The 26,401-nt window shown below is 42.2% G+C and overlaps 1 protein-coding gene across 1 annotated transcript in view; it reads right to left on the bottom strand.

Annotated features, from left to right (window-relative positions):
* The window catches only part of LOC115091573 (interleukin-5 receptor subunit alpha-like), a 77,193-nt gene that overhangs the window by 21,111 nt on the left and 29,681 nt on the right, over nucleotides 1-26,401 (bottom strand). Inside the window, exons 3-9 of the mRNA XM_029601752.1 lie at nucleotides 23,134-23,306; nucleotides 19,306-19,423; nucleotides 18,438-18,558; nucleotides 18,152-18,333; nucleotides 8,561-8,694; nucleotides 4,127-4,268; nucleotides 3,375-3,474 (exon numbers count right to left, since the gene is read on the bottom strand). Of these exons, the coding sequence (XP_029457612.1) occupies nucleotides 3,375-3,474; nucleotides 4,127-4,268; nucleotides 8,561-8,694; nucleotides 18,152-18,333; nucleotides 18,438-18,558; nucleotides 19,306-19,423; nucleotides 23,134-23,306 (970 nt within the window). The remainder of the gene's footprint in view (nucleotides 1-3,374; nucleotides 3,475-4,126; nucleotides 4,269-8,560; nucleotides 8,695-18,151; nucleotides 18,334-18,437; nucleotides 18,559-19,305; nucleotides 19,424-23,133; nucleotides 23,307-26,401) is intronic.

Raw genomic sequence — 26,401 nt, 5'->3', positions numbered from 1 at the left:
GTTTAACTGTGTTTATAGTGCAGTCCTTCCCTTCTGAAGATTCTTGATATTGAAACACCTTTTGTAACCCATGATAAAAACTGTGAGCCTTCGCCTTCAAGAGGAGCCTTGCCCTTAAGAGAAGCTCCCTCCCCCTTTACTTTCTCTCACTATGGGAAGAGCTTGATTACCCCTCAATCTAACATGAGTCCTCCTAGGTGCCTCATAGGATCAAGGAACTGCCCTTCATGCTCCCCCTGGGTCACATGGTTCTTAGGCTCACCTTCATTGGACCTTGCCCTTCCCTCCCCCCCTGCCCCCAGCTTGTGGAGGCGTTTCCTTTAGCAGCTCGAAGAGAACCAGTTCTGGCCACATTTGCTTTTGAGCCAGCAGCATCCTGTATAACCCTGTGAAATGATTTGAGTTTTTACCTTTCCTCTTGCAATCAGCCTCATATCTCCTATGCATCCTACCTCTACCATAAACTAATTCCTGCAACCCAAGAGACCTCCTTCTCCTTTCTGCCACCCTGTCTCCAGCTACCAAAGATCTTTGCCTTAGGGCAAACGTTTGAGATGCAAAAATTGTAAGTAATGAAAAATTACCTGTACAATAAATAAATTAAAACTTAAAGAATCTTTGTTGTGAGGACTGATTGGAGAAAATGTTTAGCTGTCTGGATAGGAAAAAGCACGGATATTTTCTTGATCCAGAATTCCAATACTTCAAGATCTCCACTGGCTTCCTGTTCCCTACCAGGCCCAATTCAACGCCCTATATATAGCATTCAAATCACAAAAAAAGACCAGGACCTACCTATCTAAGAAACTACTTATTCCACTCTAAGTCCTCTTGCAGGCTAAGACACAAAACAGGAGTCCTTCTGCATTTCCCTACGACCATAGACTACAAGCTTGCCTTCTTGTTCCTCCCCAAGTTCTCTAATTTTCTTCCAATAGAGGTCAGATATGCAGCTAACATATTGACTTTCTATCAGATGTCAAAACCTGGCTTTTTAACCAAGCCTACTCTCCCAAACCCCACTAGGGCATTGACCCTAGTGCGCTGCAGAGGAGGCTAAATTACTATCTAAAATCTGCTTCCTACTGTAGCATATTTTCTATATTACAGTATATGTAACTGTTCAGTGTACTTGTACTGTATAACAAAATCACAATGAACCATATACTGTTCTTTTCTGTGTAATTGACCCATATTAAATGTAACCCTTACCATACATATATAGACCACCCGATAACCCTGTACCCAGCTCTGAGTACCTTGGTAAAAGAGTGAGTAATAAATCCTTGTAATGAACAAATCTAGAACTGTCACATCATCAAAGAAATCAATCAAATTTGGTGAGATTATTCCCTTGTGAAATCATATTGCCTATAGTTCTGTACCTTACTTCAAGGTATCTTACTATTCTAACCTTCAATAATACTTCCATTACCTTGCTCACCACTGATGTTAAACTAATAGGTCTGTAGTTTTCTGCTCCCTCCTTATTCCTACCCTTACATAAGAACATAAAATATGCCATACTGGGTCAGACCAAGGGTCCATCAAGCCCAGCATCCTGTTTCCAACAGTGGCCAAGCCAAGTCACAAGTACCTGGCAAGTACCCAATTCTTTATTGATTAAAAGCAGTTAATGGACTTCTCCTCTAGGAACTTATCTAAACCTTTAAAACCAGTTTTACACTAACTGCCTTAACCACATCCTCATTAGACACCAGGCTGTCCTCTAGCATACCTCAGCATCACTATCTCCATTTATCAGTACCAGTTCCTGTGTCACTTCAGCATAAATACTATAGTCTCCTCGGCTAGTGGCTTGAGAGACTTCTGGCAAGGATACCATCATCTCCCTATTTTAGTTGATCTGTTAGATTTAGGTCCCCCATTAAAAACATCTCATCTTTGCATGCTAACTTTTTGATGCCTTCTATCATGTTCATATCTACATCTTCTCCTTGTGATGACAACCAATAGATTACGCCTTAGGCTTCTTCAAGACAACCCACAACAGCTCAATTCCTTGCTTTGTATCTCAATGACTTATTTTTTACCTAACATACAAAGCTACTTCCCCCCCCCCCCCCACCCCTTTTTCTTTTTTACCTATCCTAAACATTTTTCCAAAAAGAGGATATCCTGGTATATTCATCTCCCAGGCATTATGACAAGCATATCAATGCCCTTTTCCATCATAGTGGCTTCTGTATCAATGATTTTATTAGATAGACCATGAGCCTTTGCAGACATGACTTTCCAAACTGTTTTTCTAATTCTCTTTCATTTTCTGAGATCAATCTTTAGCTGCTTATCTTGTTTTTATACTTTAAGGGGGCAATTTTGAATAGCTCACATTGCAGTGTATGTGGGCACTTGTAGCCTACTTACATTGCAGCCGTATTGCTTCCCTTGGAAAATTAGCAACCATTAAGTACATGCGCTACTGGCACCTGCATAATTTGCACCTATTTGTGAGGGCAAAATAACATGTTTATCTGAAAATCAAATGCACACGTGCTGTTTTACTCCCCTGACCCAAAGATGCTCACTGGCATGCTTTTTTTAATCCGGCTCAAAGTTCATGTGCTTTGGATAGAAGAAGGCCATTTTGAGATGGCTCAGTTTACTCTCGTAAATGGCTTAGAAAATTGTTCTCCCCATGTATCTTGGCAATAACATCCTATATTTCTCAGCACGACAGCACTCCAGCAAGCTTAGATAGAAAGTGAAGGGATTTGATACATGAAGAGGGTTATTTCATAACTGAGCCCTTGGGGCTAAAGTCTTTGTGTAGAAAGTACATGCAGATTTTATCCCATATCTTCAAAGTGGACATACACATGTCTGGTTTGAAAATTCATGTAGATACATGGCCCATAGTACGGCCTATGCACAGGTGTAAATGCATGCAAGAAGATTTATGTGCATACTTTCGAAAAGCAAAAGTATACCATAAATGCTATTGCCACCCCAACTCTGCTCCCAGAAATGCCTCCTAATGCACATAAAAGTATGGGTAGAATTGCTTCTGTCCATACTTTTACGTGCATACCCTAAAGGCAATTTTCAAAAGCTCATTTACACACACAAAATCAGGTTTTAAGTGCATCATTGCTTTTGAAAATCAGGCCCTAAAAAGAGTCGACAGAAGCTTTAAACATGTATATCAACGATTTTGTTCTAACTACAGGATTTCTTTTAAACCATTTTGATACTAAGCTGCATAAGTGAAGTCTGGCAGGGATTTCTGGAAGTAACTTGAGCTGTCAAAGCAATAGGCCATGAATATTTAAAAAGATCAGGACAAGAAAAATGTAATACTTTATTGTGTAATTGCCAACTTTGTATCATGAGTCATACTAAAATCAGTTTACCTTATGCACAGGAGAACTGAAAGCATTGCTATTAATATCAGCACAACCATCAGTATCGGAATATAAAACCTGTCAATTTTGCTGGGCGAGGCAGTATTACCTGACAAAATAAAAAGCACCAGTGTGGTGTCAAGTTATGATTCATAGCACTAGTAAGTAGTAACTATCACTTTAATAACAATGAGGTTGATATTTAGTGTCATTTAGCTGGATATGTTCTGATTTATCCGGCTAAGTGGTGGCAGTTAAATATTCAGCTGCACTCAGTGGCCACCACTTAGCCAGATAACTACTTATCGCGGCTCAAATGGTATGCAGGACGTGAGCATAACAGGGAGGAGCTAAATTAGCCGGATAAATTAGACCTGCTATTAATAAGGTCTAAACTTAGCCCGTTAACTAAAAGTTATCCAGGTATATTCAGCAGTGCAGCCACAGTGCTTAGTATGCAGGAAAAGTTTAATCGGATAATTTCTGAATATGAACCTAAATGATAATTTAAAAGCAAAAGCTTCACTATTTGTACAATAGTACTGTACAGACTTAACTGTCAGTAAATTATAATCTGAGCAATCATTCAGGAAAAACCACACTAGCATGGATTACAAAGGCTGTGAGATAAGTACATTTTTTGAGAACAAGAATACAAAAGGAAAGTTAGAGTTGTGTTCTTAGAAATAAATATCACTAAGAGGAGACAATACTAGATAGAGAAAAGCGAGATGCAAAAATTCACAGCATTCAGATATTACCAAACTCAACTGGTGTGCTCCATTCACCCCACTCAGGATTTTTACTACAGTAGTCTGGATTTGCTCTCATTTTCAAAGTGTGCCTCTTTTCCATATTTAAACCTGGAATTAGGAATGAAGTTTTGCCGTTTTCGGTATATGACTGCAAAATTAGGAAACAGATCAATAAATAACTACATTTGTTACATGTACATACTACATTAGCAACTTTATAGACAGTTTTTACAGGAAAACCAAGATCAATGCTGTTTATTATAAATCATTGAAAAATAGTTTAATACCAAGAAAGTTTTGGATGAATTCACAATAACAAAGATAGCCTGCTATGCTATGTAGTATAAATCAAGAGCCATAGTTCAATCCATGATACACACTTCTTCTCTTCCAGCTATTTGGGGAAAAGAGTGATATGGAAGCATTGCTCATTTCCTGGAAGGAAGAGAGCACCAGTCAGTGCTTGCTGTGGTACCAGTGAGTAGGAGAAAAGGCAGAGAGACAAAAATGATAATGGATTTTGAACAACTCTCTTATGAAAAAAGGCATAAAAGATTAGGGAAAAGAGATAACAGAGGGGATATGGTAGAGATTTATAAAATCATGAATGTTGTGAAACAAGTTAATAGGGAATGGTTAATTACTCTTTCAGATGATAGGACTAGAGGACAATCCTTGAAACCAACTGGTAACAGATTTAAAACAAATTTAAGAAAGTGTTTTTTAGTGCAGGGGCAAAAAATTAGTTTATTCATTTGTGTCAGAGGTCATAGTCATTCATCAGGTTTGTTTGAAACAAATGAATGCAATTTCTTGTTTCATTTGTTTTTTCATTTTATACTTAAGCCAATGGGGGAAAACCCCATTGACTTCATTGTAAAAGAAAAAAACAAGCCAGGACCAGTTGCTGAGGCCCTGGCAAGATGCTAGGGCCCAGCCTAAGGGTGGGTCCTGTTACCAAGGCATAGGCCTAGGCCTAGGCCTGAGTCTGGATTCCATCGCTGAGGCCCATCTGATGTATTATTTCTTCTGTTAATGAAATATGATGCTGCCTGGTAGAAGGACATGCCTCAGTGATGTCACCGGGTCACCTTCCTCCTAACTGGACATCACCATAAAGATATATGGCTATTGAAATGTACAGGAGTACACCAACATGGCACCATCCAATCAGGAGGAAGGTGCCCCGGTGCCATCACTGAAGTGCATCCGTCCACTGGATGGCACCATTTTTCATTGACAGAAGAAGAAAGAAGACACTGGAAGGCCTGATCTTGGGCCTCTGAGCCTGGGCTTAGGCCAAGACCTAGGCCTTGGATATGGGACCTGGCTTTGGGCCAGGTTCTAGTATCAAGATTAGGCTCATGCCTGCACCTTGGCAACTGGACCCAGCCTCAGGGCCCGGTGTTGGACCCAGCAACCCCACCATGGCCCAAGTCCTGGCATCAGGCCTAGGTCTCAGTGATCAGACCCAGCCTTGGCCAGGCTCCAGTGTTAGTTCTAAGTCCAGGCTTCAGTGTCAAGACCCAGCCTAGGCCAAAGCCTTTGCAATGGAATATGGTCTTAGTTGAGCCCTAGCATTGGACCTAGCCCCAGGCTCAGACCTTGTCAACGAGACCCGGTGTCAGGCCCAGGCCTGGCCACAGTGATGGGACCCAGCCTCAGGCCTAGCACCATGCCCAGGCCTCATCAATGGGATCTGTCCTCGGACCTGAATCCTGGGCCTGGGCCTGGCGATGGGACCTGGACTTGGATCTGGACCTAGATCTTGGCAACTGGACTAGGCTCAGATATAGTCTCAAACCTAGTCCTGGGCTTTGGTGACAGGACCCAGCATCAGTTCTAGGCCTAGGTGAAGGGACCCAGCTTTGTATCAGGCCCAGGCCTAGACCCCAGTGACAGAATCAGATTCAGCTGGGCACCAGTGTGGGGCCAGAGCCTAGGTGACGGGACCTGGCCTCAGACCACACCCCAGCATTGGTCCAAGGCCCAGCCCAGACCTGGGACTCAGCTATAGGACTCTGCCTCAGGCTGGGTCCTGGGAATGGAAGTAGGCCAAGCACTGTTCCAACTGAAGACCTGTTTTTTTTTTACACATGAATATTAAAATATCCAAACATTGTCAGGTATTTTTCATCTGAGGCTAATTTTTGGTTCATTCCATGAATCAAAAAATGGCCTCATTTATTGCATTTTTCATGTTTGTTCAAATTAACGCACATCTCTATTAAACGGTGGAATTTTTTTCAAAAGATGTGGTAAAGATAATAGTGTAGAAACCATGTTTGCATACTAAGGGGTACAGTGGCTCTCGCAACATGTCCAGCAACGGTTTTTCATATGTGGACGAGATTGAGAGTAGAGTATCCAAAGGAACTGTCGGTATGTGGTAGTGATGGACCAAAGCCTCATGGCTGAAGCGGTTTCCTGCACCAGTATCCAAGAAGGTAACAGCATTTACAAGAATGTGGAGAAGTGCAGGGATGACTTAGGGTGCCCTTCCATCAGGCCTAGGTCCTTGAGTTTCCCAGCTTATTCGGCCAGAAACCTGTGAAGTGCCCAGATGCTGCACAATATAGACACAGGTTGAAATTGCGGCACACTTGCTTCTCCTTTGCAAATAGGAGGCCTGCATTGCCTCTACTGCTGCTGATCCTGGCTCAGGAGATGAGCGGGCAGTCACTGGGTGCTGGAAATTTGGGGCAAGGCAGATGGGGCAGTGAGCTGAGCCCCTCTCCTGGGCCCTTTCCTGAAATCTTAGCTCTAGATGGATGGCTAGGCTGATTAGACCTTCCAATATCTCAGGCAGATTCCTGGCAGCCAACTCATCCTTTATATACTCCACAAGAAGATCACAATGAGACTGTCACTGCCCTACTGAGGCCATGGTGTGGAAATGAATTACATACTCCCCCACCGACCAAGAACCTTGTATGATCTGCAGGAGTTTGGATGCCTTGGAAGCCTGTATGACCAGATTTGTCGAAATCTGCCAGAATTCTTGCAAGAAGTGGTTCAAGTCTCCCAGGAGTGGGTCACCTCTTTCCCAGAGAGGCGAGGCCCATACCAGCGAGGACCTGCCTAGCAAGGACAGAATATAAGTCACCTTGCTTAATCAGTGGGGATCAAAGGTGCCTATCAGTTGAACTGCATCTGGCATTGATTTAGGAAGCCTCTACATTTCACTGGCTCTCCATTGTGCCTTGGCGATGGAGGCAAGTGAAGGATGGGAGTAGTAGGCTGTATCATGAATGCTGGAGTGGAAGCCGGAGCAGTCCAGGCAGCCATAACTTGGAGGTACCTGGCCATGGCATTCAGTTAATCCTATTGCTGCTGACGTTTATGCACTAGCCCAGCAATGGCTGAGGTCTGAGGCAAGTCCACTAAGCTCACGGCCTCAGCAACCTGTGGAGGGTGGCATGGGTGTGAGCTCTTTGTGCTGTGGTGTAGTTGATACGGTCTCATAGCTGAACCTATGAGGCCTATGCCAGAAGCTGGCGAACACACCCTATAGCAGGACAGGCTGGAGTTTCACCTATACCAGCTGCCTCCCCTGCAGGTTAAGTCCTTGGGTTCTGGTAGCTGGCAGGCAGGTCCCTAGAGCAAGAGTCAAGTGGTGGCTAGAGCAAGAGTCCAAAGGCACACTGGGGTAAGAGCAGGCAGCAGACTAATGGAGTCAGAGACAGGCCAAGCTCAGGGCAGGCAACAGACAAGCGTGGTCAGGTCAAGGCAAGAAGTTGGATCCAGAAGTCAGGCCAAAGGTGAACGAGAGCACACAGAAGATACTGGATGAGACAGGCAATGCAAGGCAAGGCTGGAGAAGGAAGGCAAGATGAAGAATCAGGACCCAGGAACTCAAAAGCAATACCGTACTACTAAGGCAGGAGACCTGTTATTAAAGCGAGATAATGCTGCGTGGCCTTTGCTTAAATAGGCTGGTCGGCCTGATGTCATCGGAGAGAGCACCACTCAACGTTTCCTGCCACGGGGCACATATAATGCATGCGCCTAAGGGGAGGCGGTGGGAGCAGAGGCTAGTTGCATCCAGGACAACACTGAATGGCATTTGGAGAAGGAGCCTGTGTGCTGCCCACGGGATGGGTCCGGCTGCATTGGGGGTGAGTGAGGCGGTTCATGAGTCCCTCTCGTGAACCGCTGAATGTAACAATTCAAATATTAAATGTAGCTAAGAGACTATTTATTTATTTTTTCAATTTGTTATCCACTTTTCTTTTGTGCACACGCAAATCAATAACTGCAAGGCATGTTGGGCCATAGTAGGAAAATATGGCCCGCCCATTAATACTGTGAAACAATAGTTACCATACAAATTTCTAAGCTGCTGATAAAATATTTCAGGACAGAGACTGCATGAAATACATATAAAGGGTCCTTAAAAGCAATGAATTAAGAGTAAGAATTATTATTCTGCTACTGTACCTTCTTGTTAATGTATATTTCATACTTAAAGCAGTCATCGTTGATGGCATAACTGGTAGTTGGCTTTTCCCATTGCACTGTGACACCTTGTGAACTAGTTATTACGGTGATATTTACAGGAGGAACGAGCCTTTCTGAAAGGAATTTGCAGGTATTAGATTTTCAGAATAACATCAATCTTTCACTGTTAGCATGTTACTAGTATAAATTACTGCTCATGAGAGGAGATAGCTCATTAAACTGGAAAGTGTAAGAATGTTAAAAAGGACAAAAAAAGCCCTTTACTTTATGTTTTAGTCTCTAAGGCCTTTTTGATCATGGTTGGCGTTATTAACCTAAAAAAGGACTGGAAGGCTCATGTAGGTTTTGAAAGTTTCAAATTTACATTATTGATCACAAGCAATGATATCAATCTCTATGAAGGCGGCATGTATGAAAGTCAGACAAAAGTACAGAGCACAAAACATATCCCATTACATATTAAAAAAAAAAAAAAAAGAAAGTGGATTTATTTGGGTCTGGTTTGTCTATGAAGAAGAAAAACCAGAGCCAAATATACATATTGCATGTAGCAGCAGCAGCAAGACGGGCGTCCCATCATTCCAAAAGGAAGCCACATCAACGCAGCTTATCAGCTGAGCTGGCGGGGAGACCATGTCCCACCAGTAGACGAGGATGTGAAACGTTCTGAGCCCAGGCCCTGCCTCGAGGATGCAGCAGCCGGATAACTGTAACCCTAACTGGCCAGTGATTGAATATAGCCTAAAGTTATCCGGCCTCGTATGGTGGGATATATAAAAATAAATAAATAAATAACTCATAGTAACATAGAAATGATGGCAGAAAAGGACTAAATGGTCCATCTAGTCTGCCCAGCAAGCTTCTTATAGTAGTATCTTCCATGCCCTGCAGGTTACCCCCATGTTTCTCTTAAGGGTAGCAACTGCCGCTTCATACAGTTATTCCCAAACCTTATGATAGCCCATAAAAATTTACTGCTAGCAACATTTTTACTGAGTGATTAGCCTTCTTGAAAATTCAGACAGTGCTGCTTGACATGCTTTGCTTATGAACTTCGCCATAGAAGCAGTCCTGTGCTTTTTCCCTTATGTTGCGCATCAATACCCCAGACTGTAAAAATGTCAGGGCTCATGTTGGTTGTCTCTGAATGCAATTCCTCCATCCCCCCTCCCCCCCCTTCCGTCGAAGCAGAGAGCGATGTTGCATCAAAAGCATCAAGGTTTATTGGTTAAGGGTAGTAATCCGTGTCTTCTGTTAAGGGTAATTACCCCCATGCTTATCAGTTCTCCAGACCATGAAAGTCAGAGCCCTCGTTTGTTGCTGTCTAAAACCAATTCCCCTTTCCTCCCTGCTGTTGAAGCAGAGAGTAATGTTGGCGTTGCAGCAAAAAGTATCAATGCTTCTTGTTAAGGGTAGTAACAGCCGAACCAGCTAGTTACCCCCATGCTTATCAGTTCTCCAGACCATGAAAGTCAGAGCCCTCGTTTGTTGCTGTCTAAAACCAATTCCCCTTTCCTCCCTGCTGTTGAAGCAGAGAGTAATGTTGGCGTTGCAGCAAAAAGTATCAATGCTTCTTGTTAAGGGTAGTAACAGCCGAACCAGCTAGTTACCCCTATGCTTATCAGTTTCACAGACTGTAAAAGTCGTGGCCCTTGTTGGTTGCTGTCTGAATCCAATTCCCCTTTTTCCCCCTGCCATTGAAGCGGAGAGCAAAATTGGAGTTGCATCAAGGCTTATTGTTTAAGGGTAGTAATTGCTGCACCAGCAAGTTACCCCCATGCTGTCTTTTCTTCATTTCCATCCTCTAGCCTTTAGAGATCCACAATGTTTATCCCATGTCCCTTTGACTTCTTTCACTATTTTTGTCTTCACCACCTCCTCCGGAAGGGCATTCCAGGCATCCACCACCTTCTCCGTGAATAAATATTTCCTGATGTCGGTTCTGAGTCATCCTCCCTCGAGTTTCATTTCGTGACTCCAAGTTCTACTGATTTCTTTTCAACAGAAAAGGTTTGATGTTTGTGCATCATTAAAAATACTGTTTAGTGTTAAACTATGCTTCCAGCATTATAACCTATGTAATGCTGGAAGCATTATTTAGGTAATAGCCTACTTTACATTAGAAGCGGCCAGGATCACTGAGAAGAGCGATCCCAACATAGAGAAGAGGGGGCACTTTGGAAGGTAACGGGTGGGAGGGTATCAGATGGGGTGTGGGAGGAGAGAAATGGAGGCAGAGAAGGGACTGTTAAAGAAATTTTAGCAGGGCGGGAGGGCTGAGGAGGGAGGTCTTGGCCACCAACAATCATCGGATGAAAGTTTTAAACATTCCCAGTTTTAAAGGTTTGAGTCAGCATGTGGGGACAGCCAAGGGGGGGGAGAGGGGGTACATACATGTGGTAGTGGTGGGAGAATTGGGCCAGGAGGCCTGCAACTTTTTTTTTCTAGGGTGCACTACTTAACTGAAGATATCCGGGTAAGTAGAGAGTTATCCGGCCACACGAGGCCGGATAACTTTATGGCTTAACTTTAGGCCATATTCATGATTAAATTGTAATTAAACAAACAAATGCCAGAGGGGCGTGTACTCTTCTACACCCTAGCACACAAATTTACAAAAATAAAATCAAATAATACCCTCTACCCCCCTTCCTAGATCTCCCCACCTCCCCCATTATCCTCACTCTTCTGATCGGAATATAGCAAGAAACACAATGTCCTAGGTGACACATATCATCTATGGGCCATTCTGAAGTAAGATCGTTCAAAATCAAACTTCTCGCCTGAGGAGATAGATGTTGCAAATATAATTCCTATATTTTCAGGAAAGGCCGGTGCTTTTTCTATAGCTCCAGTTGCTTGACATATTTCTCCAACTGACAGGTTTGAAAGAGCATATTCTTCTATTGCCCAATAGTAGGGAGATCCCCTATTGTCCATTTTTGAAGATACATTTTTTAGCCAATAAGAGTATCTTTCAACACCACAATTTTGTGTAACTTGAGGGAAAAATATAGTTGCATAAATCATCAAATAAAAATACGTTAACATCTAAGGCTAGCACCATACCCGTTACATCAGACAACAATTTCTGCAAATCTCTTCAGTAAACTTGTATATGTTCACAATCCCAAAAACTGTGCCCCAATGATCCCACCATATGATGACATTTCAAACAAATATTGGAAGGCACCATGTTACATTTGAATGCTTGAGAGTGGGAGTAAAATGCCCTAAGTAGAAATTTAAACTGAGTTTCTCTCAGTGGAACATTGATAGTGATACTACAGGCTTTAGAAAGGCAACTGAAAAGATAATCCCCTGTTATACCCATATGTAGCTCTCGATTCCAACTCAACATCACCCTCTCATAACCAGGCTCCATATGGTGGTTCTGCAACATTTTGTACCAAAAGGAAATAGAATGATGATCAGGATCATCCACATCAAACAATTCAAGTTGAATTTCCCATTGGTCACCCTGCAAGGCAGCAAGATCCAAAGACCTGAGGTAATGACGCAATTGAAGATAAGAGAACCTTTGTCTCAGGAAACGTCAAATTTGGAGCAAAGCTCAGGATATGGCAGAATGGAATCTTCTTCAGTGAGAACATGTTTTATAATTCATATCCCCCTATGTATCCAATCCCTAAAGGAGCAAGAGTGGAAACCCGGGCTAAAATCAGCATTCCCAAGGCTGGGCAAGAAATGAGAAACCCGTAGTCAACTATAGTAAGCCTACAATACCATTGCCATGTTTTTATTATTGGAACTATAAGACACTGTACTGAAGATGGGAACGCAAAGCCAAATGTGATCTGTGTAGAATATAGTGTAACTTTTGGGGAGAGACCAAACACGATTCCATGGTCAAGGGAGTGGAAAAGTCATCCCCATCAACCAGTCCCCCACATGGCGCATGTTGCATGCCCCATTATAATACCTCATGTTTGCTAAGCCCAACCTACCATGTTCCCGTTTCCTCATTAACTGGTTTAAGCATAGCTGAAGCTGAGCTCTATGCCACAAAAATTGACACATTTGCCTCTCAATCCTGGCTACTTACCCCCTTGTCAACCAACAGGGCAACATTTGAAAGAGAGAGAGCCAGTTTGGAAGAATCTACATTTGGTACAAATTCACTCACTCCAGCAAGGATATGGGGGAGATCCATACAGGAGTCCCAGAGTTTAGATGTGTGAAGAAGCACCAATCTAAAATTCTCCTTTTGCATCTTGGACAAATCCCTATGTAAAATGATCCCCAGATACTTAAAAGAATCCAGGACCCATCTGAGAGGAAAAACGAGTCCCACAAAGGGCTTTCACAACATCCGTCTTGGTAAAGCTTCAGTCTTGTCTAGATTGATTTTGAACCCAGCTAAAGCCCCATAGGCCTGAAACTCATCTAATAAAGCCAGCAAGGATATGTGCACATCTGTAATATGAACCAATATATCATCTACAAATGCCGAAAGCTTAAACATGGGCTCGTCCCCCCGTCCCAAGGATATGCCTCTAATAGCTGCATTATTCTTAATCATTATTAATAAAGGTTCCAATGTAAGAAGAAATAATAGCAGGGAGAGTGGGCAGCCGGGTACCGCTGTTTAGTGCAAAACTCTACGATGTAGTCCCATTCACCAAGATAGATGAAGTTGGGTTACTATAAAGCAATCGCAACACCACATGGAAATAACCATCGATACCCATGGCATTAAGCACCTCCCATAGAAACTGCCAATTAACTCTATCAAATGCCTTTTCAGCATCAAAACTAAGGAGGAGAGAGGGCAAACTACATAATTTACTGTATTCCATAGAGACCACCACCTTTCATACATAAAACACTGAATTCCTCCCTTGTATAAATCCCATTTGAGTGTCACCAATCAGGTCCTGCAAGAAGCGAGACAACCTATCTGCCATGATTTTGCCAACAATTTGATTTCAAAATTTAGAAGGGGGTATAGGTCAATACAACCCAGGTAGTAATGGATCACAACATGGTTTAGGTAAGATCACAATATAATCCAAATTAGGTATCCAAGGGAAATAAATTTTCACCATAAGTTCTTTATACATTTCCCCCAAAGGTAGTAAGATCTTATCCCCCATTAACTTAAAAAATTCCCCTGAATACCCATCTGGTCCAGGCGTCTTCAAAAGCGGGGCTTGTTGAATTACCCATTGTATCTCCTCTAGTTGAATCAGGTCATTTAACTTATCCCTCTAGGAATCCTGCAATTTTGGTAAATTAACCTCCTGTAAATACTCAACAATATCCCTTCCTTCTACCTGGGAGCTGCTATAGAGCTTCTCATAGGATAAGCGAAACAAGACACTAATATCCTTGTTTGAATTTTTAATCACACCAGAATCTACCTTCAGGGCCCTAATATATCTCTGGCCACCCCAATGTTTTGTTAGATTAGCTATGAAGACTCATTTTTTTCAATAGTTAATGATAAAATAACTGTATATAATAGAGCACCACATCAACAATTAAATTATTGAATTTTTCAAAATTACCATTATTCAAATCAATACCCCATCACTTACATACCAGGTGTGGTTATATTATAGACCTTCATAACATCCCACTGTGTATGGGGCTTGTCTGCTCCTTGCTTAAACCACTTATGGGATCATCTTTAATCATCGGTCTTTCCACCACTGGTGCCAAATTCTTTTTTGTATTTTTGAGAATTTTTTCTAAAAATATATGGTATTCTTTTCCAAGCAAATGTTAAATTCCTTTGATCATTTCGCTTGGGTAGAGGTTGAATTTTGCTTAAACAGAGATAAATTCAGAGTACTTTCCTTATGCTGATAACAGAGTGCAGTTCGACGTGATCACGTTTCTCGTCCCGGCTGCCTCAGGAACCTCTCTGGTATCGGGTTAACTTTACGTTACTGATGGGATGTACCTTATTTCATTTTAGATTTTTGAATCCGTGAGCGTTGCCATTACGTCGTCGCGTTATGCGTCCTTACGCGACGACGTAATGGCAACGTTCACGGATTCAAAAATCTAAAATGAAATCAGAAATTTGCATCGCGCCATACAATATGGTGCTATCGCATGCGTTAATGGTGCTTTTCGCATGCGATAAGCCCTTAACGCATGTGAAAACACAGCGCATTTTGATAAATGAGGGGGAATGTTTGGATATAGTTTTCCCAAATGGCCATGAACAGATTCCAATGACAAATAGAGTATTTTGAGGTTTGATGCTCCATTTCCATCATGTCATGCAACAAGTTCCTCCAGTGCCCAAAGGATGCCATATGTTCACCTCTCCAACCTGCCGAGATGGCTTTCTTGCCTATAATATAGGCTTTCTGGACAAATAACCTGTCTCCCCTTGATTTAGAAAACGCAGGGGGGGACATGCTCAAACATTTTATTGTTTGTATTTTATTTTGCTTGTTGGCAGGACGGTTTTACAAATGTGAATAGTAAATACAGTAAATAAATAAAACGCATCTTCTAGGAATATAGTTAATACCATTTGCAAATGCTGGCAGCTTTGTTTATATTTCCATTGGTTTTCGAGTTCTTCTGAGGAGGGAAATCTCATCCGTTAATAACCTTTTCCCCCTGGTGGAGGCACCAGGTACCCTATATCAAGGACTGACAGAGCCCAAACAGAGAGAGCTCCTCCCAGGCCAGTCCTGGACTCAGGAATGGCCCCCACAAGCTAATTGGGCAAGGGGGCATTATACCAAATTTTAAAACAACACTGCAATGGTGGCACTCTGGCCAAAATTAATAATTGCAAGGATTGATGCCACAGCCAGTCATGGGAAATACATCACCACTCTGCTGCTTTTAATGGCATTGCTGAGGGTGGCACATTTGCAGGTGAGCATGCCATGCCATTCTACAATTCTTAATATAGGAAACAGCTCAAAAAATGATTTTCCTAAGCAGAACAGTAGGACATGCTGCCATGGACTTTTTATTGCAGCCTTAAAGTCCCCTTCGGGTCCTGATTTGAGACACAATTACATTTTCAAACATAAAATATTTGTTTTTGTGATAGGGTGAAGAATCCATACATGTTTTAAGATATCAAATGTAAACCAAGGGAAACTTGCAGAGTAGTGCAGAGTCCACACATTTGTTTGAATAAAGCAATTCATTATTTATTGCGGCAACTCCACAGTTTTCAAAGCAACATCATTTTTAAGTTTCAATAAATCCCCTGACACGGTATCCGTCGGCTGCATCTGGAGGGACGGCAACAAATCTTAATAAATCTAAAAAGCAAAACCAAATAGAACCATAAGTGTGGAAACACAAAAAAATCGATGGAGAATACCTTCAACGTGCATCAACTTAATTAACATACCTGAGATCTCTTTAAAGTTAAGAACATAAGAACATGCCATACTGGGTCAGACCAAGGGTCCATCAAGCCCAGCATCCTGTTTCCAACAGTGGCCAATCCACCAACTATGACGGCCGACCTAACCCTTCCCTCCTGGGCAGTAGGCCTTGGGGAGATATCCTCGGTGTGAAAGAACAACGCATCACCTGGAGAGCAGTCTAACTTCAGTTACTCAGCCAGAGTGACTCACTGCTCTCTTGATTAACAAATGTTCGTACCTATTCAAACCAAATCACACTACCTCAACACCTTTCCAAGGTGAGTAACTGAGCTGAACTTTTCAACCTTTTTACTGCTCCTGGCTTATTTCTAGCTTCTGGCTACTTTTTGTGTTGTTTTTTTTGGTGGGTTTTTTTTTTTTTTAATACAAACAGTTCTGCTTACTAGCTGTCTTACAGACTTTTAAAAATAAACACACTACCTACTCCTTACTAGCTGCCTTATTGACTGATTATTTAAAAATACAGTCTAACTTGTTTATTCACTGCCTTACTGACTATTAAAAACACAAACACACTAAATAATATTCCCAAATAGTTAACTTTGCCCCCAAAAAAGACAATGTCCCAAGCAAAAATTTACTGATTCCTTTCAGCCACCAGCAAGGTGATCCTCTCCTCTCAGTGCTCCCACTGGAATGGGAAAATGGCACGAAAAGGTTCACCAACCAATCAACAAGTAGGACCTGAAAGAAGCTTACCTATACCTATACCTATATGTTTGGTCTAAACAATGAAATTGAGTGGTGCTTTTTCACATAAAATTAAATATGTATAGGTAGTCTTCTTTCAGGTCCTACTTGTTTCTGATTGGTTGGTGAACCTTTTCATGCCATTTTCTAACTTTAAAGAGATCTCTGTTACGTTTGTACGGTGCACACCCAGCCATGCTGTATGCTGTAACATCTCAGGTATGTTAATTAATTTGATGCATGTTGAAGGTATTCCCTATCGATTTTTTGAGTTTCCACACTTATGGTTCTATTTGGTTTTGCTTTTTAGATTTATTAAGATTTGTTGCCGTCCCTTCAGATGCAGCCGAAAGGTGAAACACGGATACCGTGTCGGGGGATTTATTGAAACTTTAAAATTATGTTGCTTTGAAAATTGTGGAGTTGCCGCAATAAATAATTAATTGCTTTATTCATAAAAATATGTGGACTCTGAACTACTCTGCATGCTTCCCTTGGTTTACATATTACATGCAGAATTACTCTTCTTCGCTATTATGGATTATTTCTGTTGCGGCCCCGACCACCTCTCCCACGATTGGGGTCGGGGCCTCTTACCTTCGCACCGGACCGCGGAAAGGAATGCCAGGGTCCCAGTCCGGTAGGCCGCATGATAATGAGGTGCTGCACTAAAAAGGATGCACTTGGGATAAATTGTGCATCCTTAGCGCGTCCTTGGCATCGGGCACCCAGGAGACGTGGCTTTGCGGGTTAGGAAAACAGACACTTAATTTACGAGCGTCCGTTTTCCTAACCCGTGTACATTTACGGTGCTGCTTTCTGTGGTTTATCCTACTTAGCATAGCGACGATATTAAGTCGGGGGAACCACAGAAAAGCAGTATTTGTTTGCTGTGTTGAGGTTTGGGATGCTTCAAGACTTAATGCCATTCTGGGGCTGGCGTTAATTTTTGTGGATTAAAACATGCACATTGGGCACACGGTGATTTTTTGCATCGAGGGTACCAACTAATAGCCTAATCAACATGGCATTTACATGTGATGAGCACTATTAACTATGTGCTTATTTGGATGCGTGTTTTGGACACGCTAATCCCATTATTGCATCAGAAGTTATTCTAACGCATCCTAAACTCACATCCAACCGCATGTCAAGTGGTGCGCTAGGCTGAGCACAATATATTGCATTGGCTTGTTAATGTGTTCTAGTTTCCCAGCCAAACTTTATCCTGCATGAAAAAAGAAAACAGGTGCAAAATTCACAGGCCAGTTGTGCCTGTGGGCAATTTTCAAAGGGAAGTTATGCACAGGACATTCTCTTTAAAAATTTCTGTGCAAATCCTGCAGGGGTAAAACTCCTGTGGACTTTGCACCTGGGTAGATTGTTTTTAAAATTACTGCTAACAAATATAACTAATGATTATTATTTTTTTTTTACACTTATTAACATTTAAACCAAAATAAAAGAAATTCTTTATCCTTACCATTAGCAAAGATTTGAAACCATTTATCAAAAAACTGGATTTGTGATATTTTACTGGAACCATTTATTTGTGCATACGTTTGGCCTCGAAAATCTATTTTCAGATGCCGAAATCTGCAGGCAATCTGTCTTCCAAAAGAATCCTTCTTGTAATGTTGACATTTTTCCTCTTTTCCTTTTTGCCTGCACATCCCAAAGGATTTAGGGTATCGTTAGTACTGGTAGGACACAGGCCACATAAGAGATCACACTTTCATGAACTAGAGTGACAAACCTGATTTACTTACCTCAATGTTAGGAAGTACTGGGTGTCTTCTGGAGCTTCCCTGCCAGCAGTCCAGGAACAATTCATAGAAAAAACGTTATAAGCCACACAGGAGACGTTTTCAGCCGATGTCCCATTCAAGCCTGCGGCAAATCATCTGTTATTATTACTATGTATGCATCAGTGCCCTGCATGCATTTTACACATAACATTGCATGCTTTACTGCCTTCTATGCTGGAAGAATTTCATTAAAAAAAATCATAAGCAAAAAATAAAAATATAAACCACAGCGCTACAGTTTTACTAACACTTGTAAAACACTACAGCTCACATCTAAACATATTAAAACAGAAACATTCCTGTTAATGCTTATACAAGCTGTATTGCAAATATTGTTTTTTATGACTTTATGGCCCCTTATAAAAAAAAAAAAATAGTATAAAATGGATGGGCCTGGGAAAGCTTTCTGACTGTTCCAGGGCTCTTCCTGGTCATGAGAATAAACCTTTGTCATTTGGATTTAGATTTAAAACCCATTATCCCTGATGCCTAGACATGCTGAAATGGAATTGGTTGAAGTAGTTGTTACTCAAAATGATCAAAGTTTCAGCAGTCATCTTAACGCAGAGCAAGATCTAGTACTGACCTGGTGCATTACAGCCTTCTGGTCAATTTTGATGAACTTCACTAAGCTGCTAAAGATTCATTTTATAAATAAAAGTGTTTTCATATTTTAATCCTTTATTTTTTTATGGAAATATATTCTATGGAAACCCCAAGCAGTATTATCGTTAGCATATTTGTCATTGAAAAGAAAAATATTCCAAGAGCAAATTGCTCCAAAAACATGGCAACAAACAGACAAAATATTAGTAGAAAGCTGTATTACCTTCTGGAATATAATGGATTTCTGATGATGTCAAATGTACGTATTTTATTGTTGTTGTGACTTTGAATGATAAACCTTTATGTAGTTCCATTTTTTTTTCAAAATATTTATCTTCTTTCTAGAAAAAATAATATACAGAAATTTGTAATTATTTTCTTTTGAACTGTTTTCTTGATGGAATGGTTAGAGCAATGCATGGCTTCAGACCTCACAGGCCACAAACAGGTTTGGTTTTCAGGATAACCATAATGAATGTTCAAGAGATATTACTCTCATAGGAATAGACTGACTGCTTAAGTTGGTGATGCACCAAAAAATTTGCTTCTGCCACATGGCTCAAACACAAATTAAGTGCATGCTAAAGGGTGAATTTTAAAAGTCCTACGCATGGCAAATCTGGGAGATGCACACGTGACTGGGACGCATGCAGGTTGCGCAGTTCTAAAAGGCCCGCAGCCACACGCTTATCTCCTGGTATGCGCGTTGGAAAGGATTTTGCAAAAAGGGGGTGGGCAGGCCGGAACAGCACCATTAAGTCAGAGTTCACACAAGCGCGCGCCTGGATCCGATGACTGCGTAAGTTGCAGCTGCTATGTACTGAGGGTAAGTAGTAAAATAAAAAAATTTAGGCTAGTCAGCAGGATTTTAGGGGTCAAGGCTAGAAGGGTAAAAGGGGGTAGTTTAGGTAGGGGGTTTAGGAAGTCTGATCCTTTACAGGGGCAAACTGGGGGGAACAGGGAATAGGCCCTAATGCTTCGCCGTGAGCATCTATTAAAATCTCCCACTTATGCGCACGAGATGGCATTCACGCGCACATGTGCACATTGATATAAAGTAATGCACGCATCCATGTGCATGTGCCAGCAAACATGCGCACAACTTTAAAAATCTACCTTTTAGCTTTTCCACAGCCACGCAGTTGTGAGAAAGTTAACAAATCTAGGGGCGAGGGTGACAAGGGCTAGCATGCAGAATCTGCATCCTAGGGTCAGCATGCTATCTTCTTCAGTAGCGCCACATATCCAACACAACAAGACTGCTGAGATTCTGCCCACAAGTGTTAGCCCTTGGAACTTCATTTGTTCTAAAACTTCCCTGCAAGTATCAGATTCATTTAGAAAATATTAAATACTTAATTTGGGGCGGATTTTAAATGCCCTGCGTGCCGGCGCGCCTATTTTGCATAGAGCCCCGGGACGCGCGTAAGTCCCGGGGCTTCGTAAAAGGGGCGTGTCAGGGCGTATCGGGGGCGTGGCAGGATGACGCGGCGTTTCGGGGGCGTGACGCGGTGTTTTGGGGGCGGCAACGTGGGCGTGGTTCCGGCCCGGGGGCGTTCCGGGGGTGTGGCCGCAGCCTCCGGACCAGCCCCCGGGACCGGAACACGGAGCGGGGCAGCCGGCCGGCGCACGCGCTGATTTACGTCTGCTTTTAGCAGGCGTAAATCATGAAACAAAGGTAAGGGGGGGTTTAGATAGGGCCGGGGGGTGGGTTAGGTGGGGGAAGGGAGGGGAAGGTGGGGGGAGGGCGAAGGAAAGTTCCCTCTGAGGCCGCTCCGAAATCGGAGCATCCTCGGAGGGAACAGGCAACACGCGCTGGACTCGGCGCGCGCAGGTTGCACAAATGTGCACCCACTTGCGCGCGCCGACCCCGGATTTTATAAGATACGTGCGGCTACGCGCCTATCTTATAAAATCCAGCATACTTTTGTTTGCGCCTGGTGCGCAAACAAAAGTACGCTATCGCGCAAATTTAGAAAATCTACCCCTTTATGACTCAACTCAACTTTAGTGGTTTCTCCAGAATAGGGAGTTGCCCACTGTACATTAGGGTGGCCCTTTTTATTTTTATTTTTTTATTACCATACTGGGTCAGATCAAGGGTCCATCAAGCCCAGCATCCTGTTTCCAACAGTGGCCAATTCAAGCCATGAGAACCTGGCAAGTACCCAAAAGCTAAGTCTATTCCATTTACCGTTGCTAGTAATAGCAGTGGCTATTTTCTAAGTCAACTTAATTAATAGCAGGTAATGGACTTCTCCTCCAAGAACTTATCCAATCCTTTTTTAAACCCAGCTACACTAACTGCACTAACCACATCCTCTGGCAACAAATTCCAGAGTTTAATTGTGCGTTGAGTGAAAAAGAACTTTCTCCGATTAGTTTTAAATGTGCCACATGCTAACTTCATGGAGTGCCCCCTAGTCTTTCTATTATCTGAAAGAGTAAATAACTGATTCACATCTACCTGTTCTAGACCTCTCATGATTTTAAACACCTCTACCATATCCCTCCTTAGCCGTCTCTTCTCCAAGCTGAAAAGTCCTAACCTCTTTAGTCTTTCCTCATAGGGGAGCTGTTCCATTCCCCTTATCATTTTGGTCGCCCTTCTCTGTACTTTCTTCATCGAGATTATTTTTCAACTTTTGAAATTCTTTGCTCTCAACCTCTAATCTTGCTCCAATATAAGAAAAAGTTCTCCTTGCCAAATTTGAGCACAACTGAACTATTTTAAGGTGACCCCCAAAGGCCTTAAACTTTCAAATTTCACTGAAAATTAGTATTTCTTATTTAAAACTTTTGATTTCATTTTCAAACGTTGTTTGGGAACATAATAGTCAAGCATAATCGAAAGAATTTTATTTATAACTATTTTCTTCATACAGTTATTTACATGAAATAATAATTAGCCAAGATATTGAGCAAAAATTGAAACCAAAATAAAAATACATACTTTGTAAAATAAAAACTAAAATGGAAATAATAACAAAAAAAATGTAATAAGATACCAGATTTTACTGCTCCATTAGGCCAGTTTTGATAGCATCTGGGTAATTTTTTCTGTTTACTAACATTCTGCACAATGTATTGCTTTTCGTTTTCGTCCTTGTTCAGAATGTTCTGATATTCTTGGATTAGCTTCACTCCTCTCTCAGCCATGTTGTAAACAACTACAATACTTTTCAATGTTTCCAACCCATGTTGGAAGTTGACATCATCTTTCCAAGTAAGTGGGCAGGTTTTTAGAAAATTTGGGGCAGATTTTCGAATCGGCGCGCGCAGGGTACATTTGTGCGTGCTACCCGGCACGCACAAATGTACACCCGATTTTATAACATATGCGTACTGCCACGCGCATGTTATAAAATCCAGGGTTGGCGCGCGCAAGGGGGTGCACACTTGTGCACTTTGCGTGCGCTGAGCCCTAGGGGAGCCCCGATGGCTTTCCCCGTTCCCTCCAAGGCCGCTCCAAAATCGGAGCGGCCTCGGAGGAAACTTTTCTTCCACTCCCCCCCCACCTTCCCCTATCTAACCCACTCCCCAGCCCTACCCACATCCCCGCCCCTTTTTCAAAGCCCCGGGACATACGTGCATCCCAGGGCTTGCGTGCGGCACCGAGCCTATGCAAAATAGGCTTGGCGCACACAGGAGCAGGTTTTTGGGGTTACGCGCGTAACCCTTTGAAAATCTGCCCCTTTATGTTTTTGAAAATCTTGAGAAGCACATCTTCGATTCTGTGGAAATAAAATCATAGAAGTGTTTTTCTTTTAAATGGTTGAGGTCTTCACTACTAAAAATGTATCATTTTATTTGATTTTCTGCATCGCTGTCTTCTGTAGTCATCATTATAGTAGCCAATTTTTGTTAATGTCTAGTGGAACTTCATCATCAAAGAATGTGAATGCCGCAGTTTCTGGTGAAAGATACCATAAATGGAAAAACTCCTTGAGGCAGTGTACAATGGAATACATGACCTATCATTGTGAATCTATAAATTACACAAATATAAATATCTGTTATTAATTGTAGGTACTTATATACGATACTTTACTTCACTTTCTTGCCAGTCAGATCCTAAATATTCTTTTACATGAATTCTGTATTTAGTGCCTTTCTGTATTTCCTCAGTAACATTGCAGTCCCAGGTCAGACGGACATATCCAGGCTTTGGCACTGCCATCTTCAAGTTTGTAAGAGACCAAGACGGGAGGCGTGAGTCCCCCACTGAAAAATATCACAAAATTTGTTAAAGACGCTAGAACTGAAAAAATAATACACTTTTTATTTATTAAATTTATTTCTAAGCAAAAAAAAAGCATACTTCAAGGAAACTATGGCCCATTTGAAACAGAACAAAAACCCCAACCTTCCATGTTAACAAAAGAACAAATTAAGAGCACACGAAATAGCATCAGGATTTCATAGCTCACACTGAGGGGGCAGAAAGTAATAACGTAAAGGGAGGTATAAAGCTGCCTCAGGATAGAATCCCTTGCAGGTGGGTGACCCAGGCTGAGAGCTGGGGTGTGATGGTAAAAGCTAGAAACTCGCAATGTTCCCTTGCATCACTGCTGCAAAGTCCTCTTTCCTGCTGGGCTTTTTATAGCCACCCAGTCCGTCTCCTGGGAGCAGGCAAGGAAACCGTCCTGTGAGGAGAGATGCCCGTAATTCCTGCGTTAAACATGTTTAACTGTTTTATTTTACCAGGATAAACAAAAGAAATGTTTTGGTTTTTTTTTAAAACAGTCTGACAATAAACAGCCTAACAGATACTTGAACTCTTTCAACAAAATATTTTCTCTCTTTAAGCAATGCTTCCCGGAAAAGGACTTTCATGCATTCTTACATGTATTTAAACCACAGTCGTAGATTTTCAAACAATCCAAATTTATTTTGTGTGGTGCAAAATACCTTGAAACACTTAACTATTGTATTCTTTTTCTCATAGGAACCTTATACCATGTCCAGCTAAGCATCAGATAAATATTGCACTTGTATAGCTCTTTGCGGGCATTTTTGAGGAAATGATCCTTTGTGTTATCTTTTTTTTTTTCTTTTCAGGCTCTCCACGTACAGCGTCTCTGGAGGTAAGAATCTTTATTAGCGTGTGTGTGTCCTGGGCAGTAGGCACGCTTAACTCTGGTCCCAGATAGATGCTCTGGTGCAGCAGGGCCTCTCTGGGCGACTGGTCCTATGCATTGGGTGCCAGTCTCTCTCTCTCTCAGTATTGCCTACTCCCTGACTATACCAAATAAATAAGAGAAACTATCTCCCTGGCACCAAAAATCCTCCACAAGCTAATTAAACTGATTTGCTAGCTAAGCAAAAATTTCCCGTCTTGAATATTATTTAAAGGGGTACAGCACACATTCACTTTCGCAGATTCCTACCATACACTTTAATAAGAACAGGTAAATAGCACCACGGTCCTGTCCAAGACTTTACCATTAACTCTCCTATTCCTTTCCTTGGCAAAAGGAACCAGGATTAACTCCCAGTAAAAAACAAAAACAAACTGTGCCTCTCTCAATTTCCTAAAGTACACACTAGTGCTACGATCTTAATCTCCCTATCCGTTTTGTTTGAAATGGGTGGCTGGTCGCTTTAAGTTTCCCCTTTACATTCCTTGTGGTCAGGCAGAGCCAGTACAGCACTTAAGGCCCTAGTCCAGCTGCACCCATCCTCTCTCTCTTTCTTTCTTTCTTTTTTTTTCAAAAACTTTGCTCCCAGAGAGCAAACCCCTTCTCTAGTGCCCTCACAAAAATAGTGCCAGTCTAAAGGTTTTCACAGACCGTAACCCTGTGCTCAGCAACCTTCCCTATTCCATGGCACAGGTGTTAGCCAGTTCTATCTAATTTCTAGCATTTCTCAAAGTAGCTGTGATGCCCCAAAAGTAGCTTGGTGCTGAGTTAACGTATCCTGAAACTCAGAAACCACTTCCCTTTATGGCAAACCCCACAAAACAAAACATTTTAAAATGATCTTTATCAGGCTGCAAAATATAAGAGGAGGCATTGCTTCAGACTTCATAGAAACCTGCAAGGTTACACTAAGATCTGTAATGTGAATGTCCAGAGTTAACTGTCTAGCCAGCTGGCACTATAAATCATGCAGCAATGGTATTCAGCCTCTCGGGGGCAGTGCATGATTTTAGGATGCAGCTCACTCTACAGCAGCTAGCCTCAGCCCCTGTCGTGGAGGGCTGTTGATGGCAATGTATCTCTGCTACAGGGTCTGAAGTTAAAACAAGCTCGGAGCAAGTTGCTAGCTTTTAAAGATGCAGTAGGGGCTGTTCCTATGCTGCTGTACACTGCCATGTGGCAGAGGTGGGTTTGAGTCCCCAAACCAGTTCTATTCATGAGACATAGGGGCCAGGGATGCTGCCAAGGCAGCAGTCATAGCACCTGGGGGAAAGGACATTTTAAGCATTGCACACCAGCGACACCTATAGGTGGGATTCAGAGTGTACATGAATGAGGTTCCCCCTCACCAAGTTCTATCATTGCAGTGTTTGGAGTATAGAGAGAGGAGGATAAGAAGAAACATGGGGGGAACACCAGGTAGCTGCAAATGAAGGCTTGTAGTACCTTAGCCCCATTTAGGGCAGATTTTAGGTTAGCTGGAAGCCCAAAAGATCAGGAGGAAACTACCAGACCCCCCCCCCCCCCCCCCCCCCAGAAAATAAAGGTACCAGACTTCAAGGGAGGTTTTAAAAAGCACATGAAAGTGGTGTCCTGTAGCCTAATTCAACTCACCATGAGGGATAAGAAATGGACATCTGGGTGACAGGGCAAAAATGGACACACAAAACAAATTAGTCCTGTGTGATGCTTGCATGCATGTGAGCTAAATCTGAAATCTGACTACTGCATTCTCCAGTTCTAGTAATATTGATTTATAAACCCTCTTCCTGCTCTCCAAGGCCCCTCCCCCCAAATAATGTTCCACCTCCCACCCCTCCCCATCTGAAACCCTTCCCTCTCACCTGACTTTGCCAAATATAAACCTCCTGGAGACTCCTTTACTCCCACTTCCCCCAGGGCAAGGTGAGGTTTTGAGAAGCAGGTGTGATGCCCAATTGTTCCTGCCCTGATGGCACTGAAATTCAAAATGATGCTAGCTGAGCCATGGCTCCTGTTTAAGGTTGCCAACTGGCTCCAGATTTTCAGGACAGATTGATCCAGTCCTGGTTTTACTCCCCTGCATGCAGGTACTTTTAGTCTTAGGGAATGCAATAGGGAAATCAGAACAAGTCCCAGCATGCAATGGGGTAAAATCAGGACTGGATCAACTTGTCCTGAAAATCTGGAGCCAGTTGG

Source organism: Rhinatrema bivittatum, chromosome 5, assembly GCF_901001135.1.
Source record: "Rhinatrema bivittatum chromosome 5, aRhiBiv1.1, whole genome shotgun sequence".
Lineage (NCBI taxonomy): Eukaryota > Metazoa > Chordata > Amphibia > Gymnophiona > Rhinatrematidae > Rhinatrema > Rhinatrema bivittatum.
This window is presented reverse-complemented; position numbering and strand designations above follow the sequence as displayed.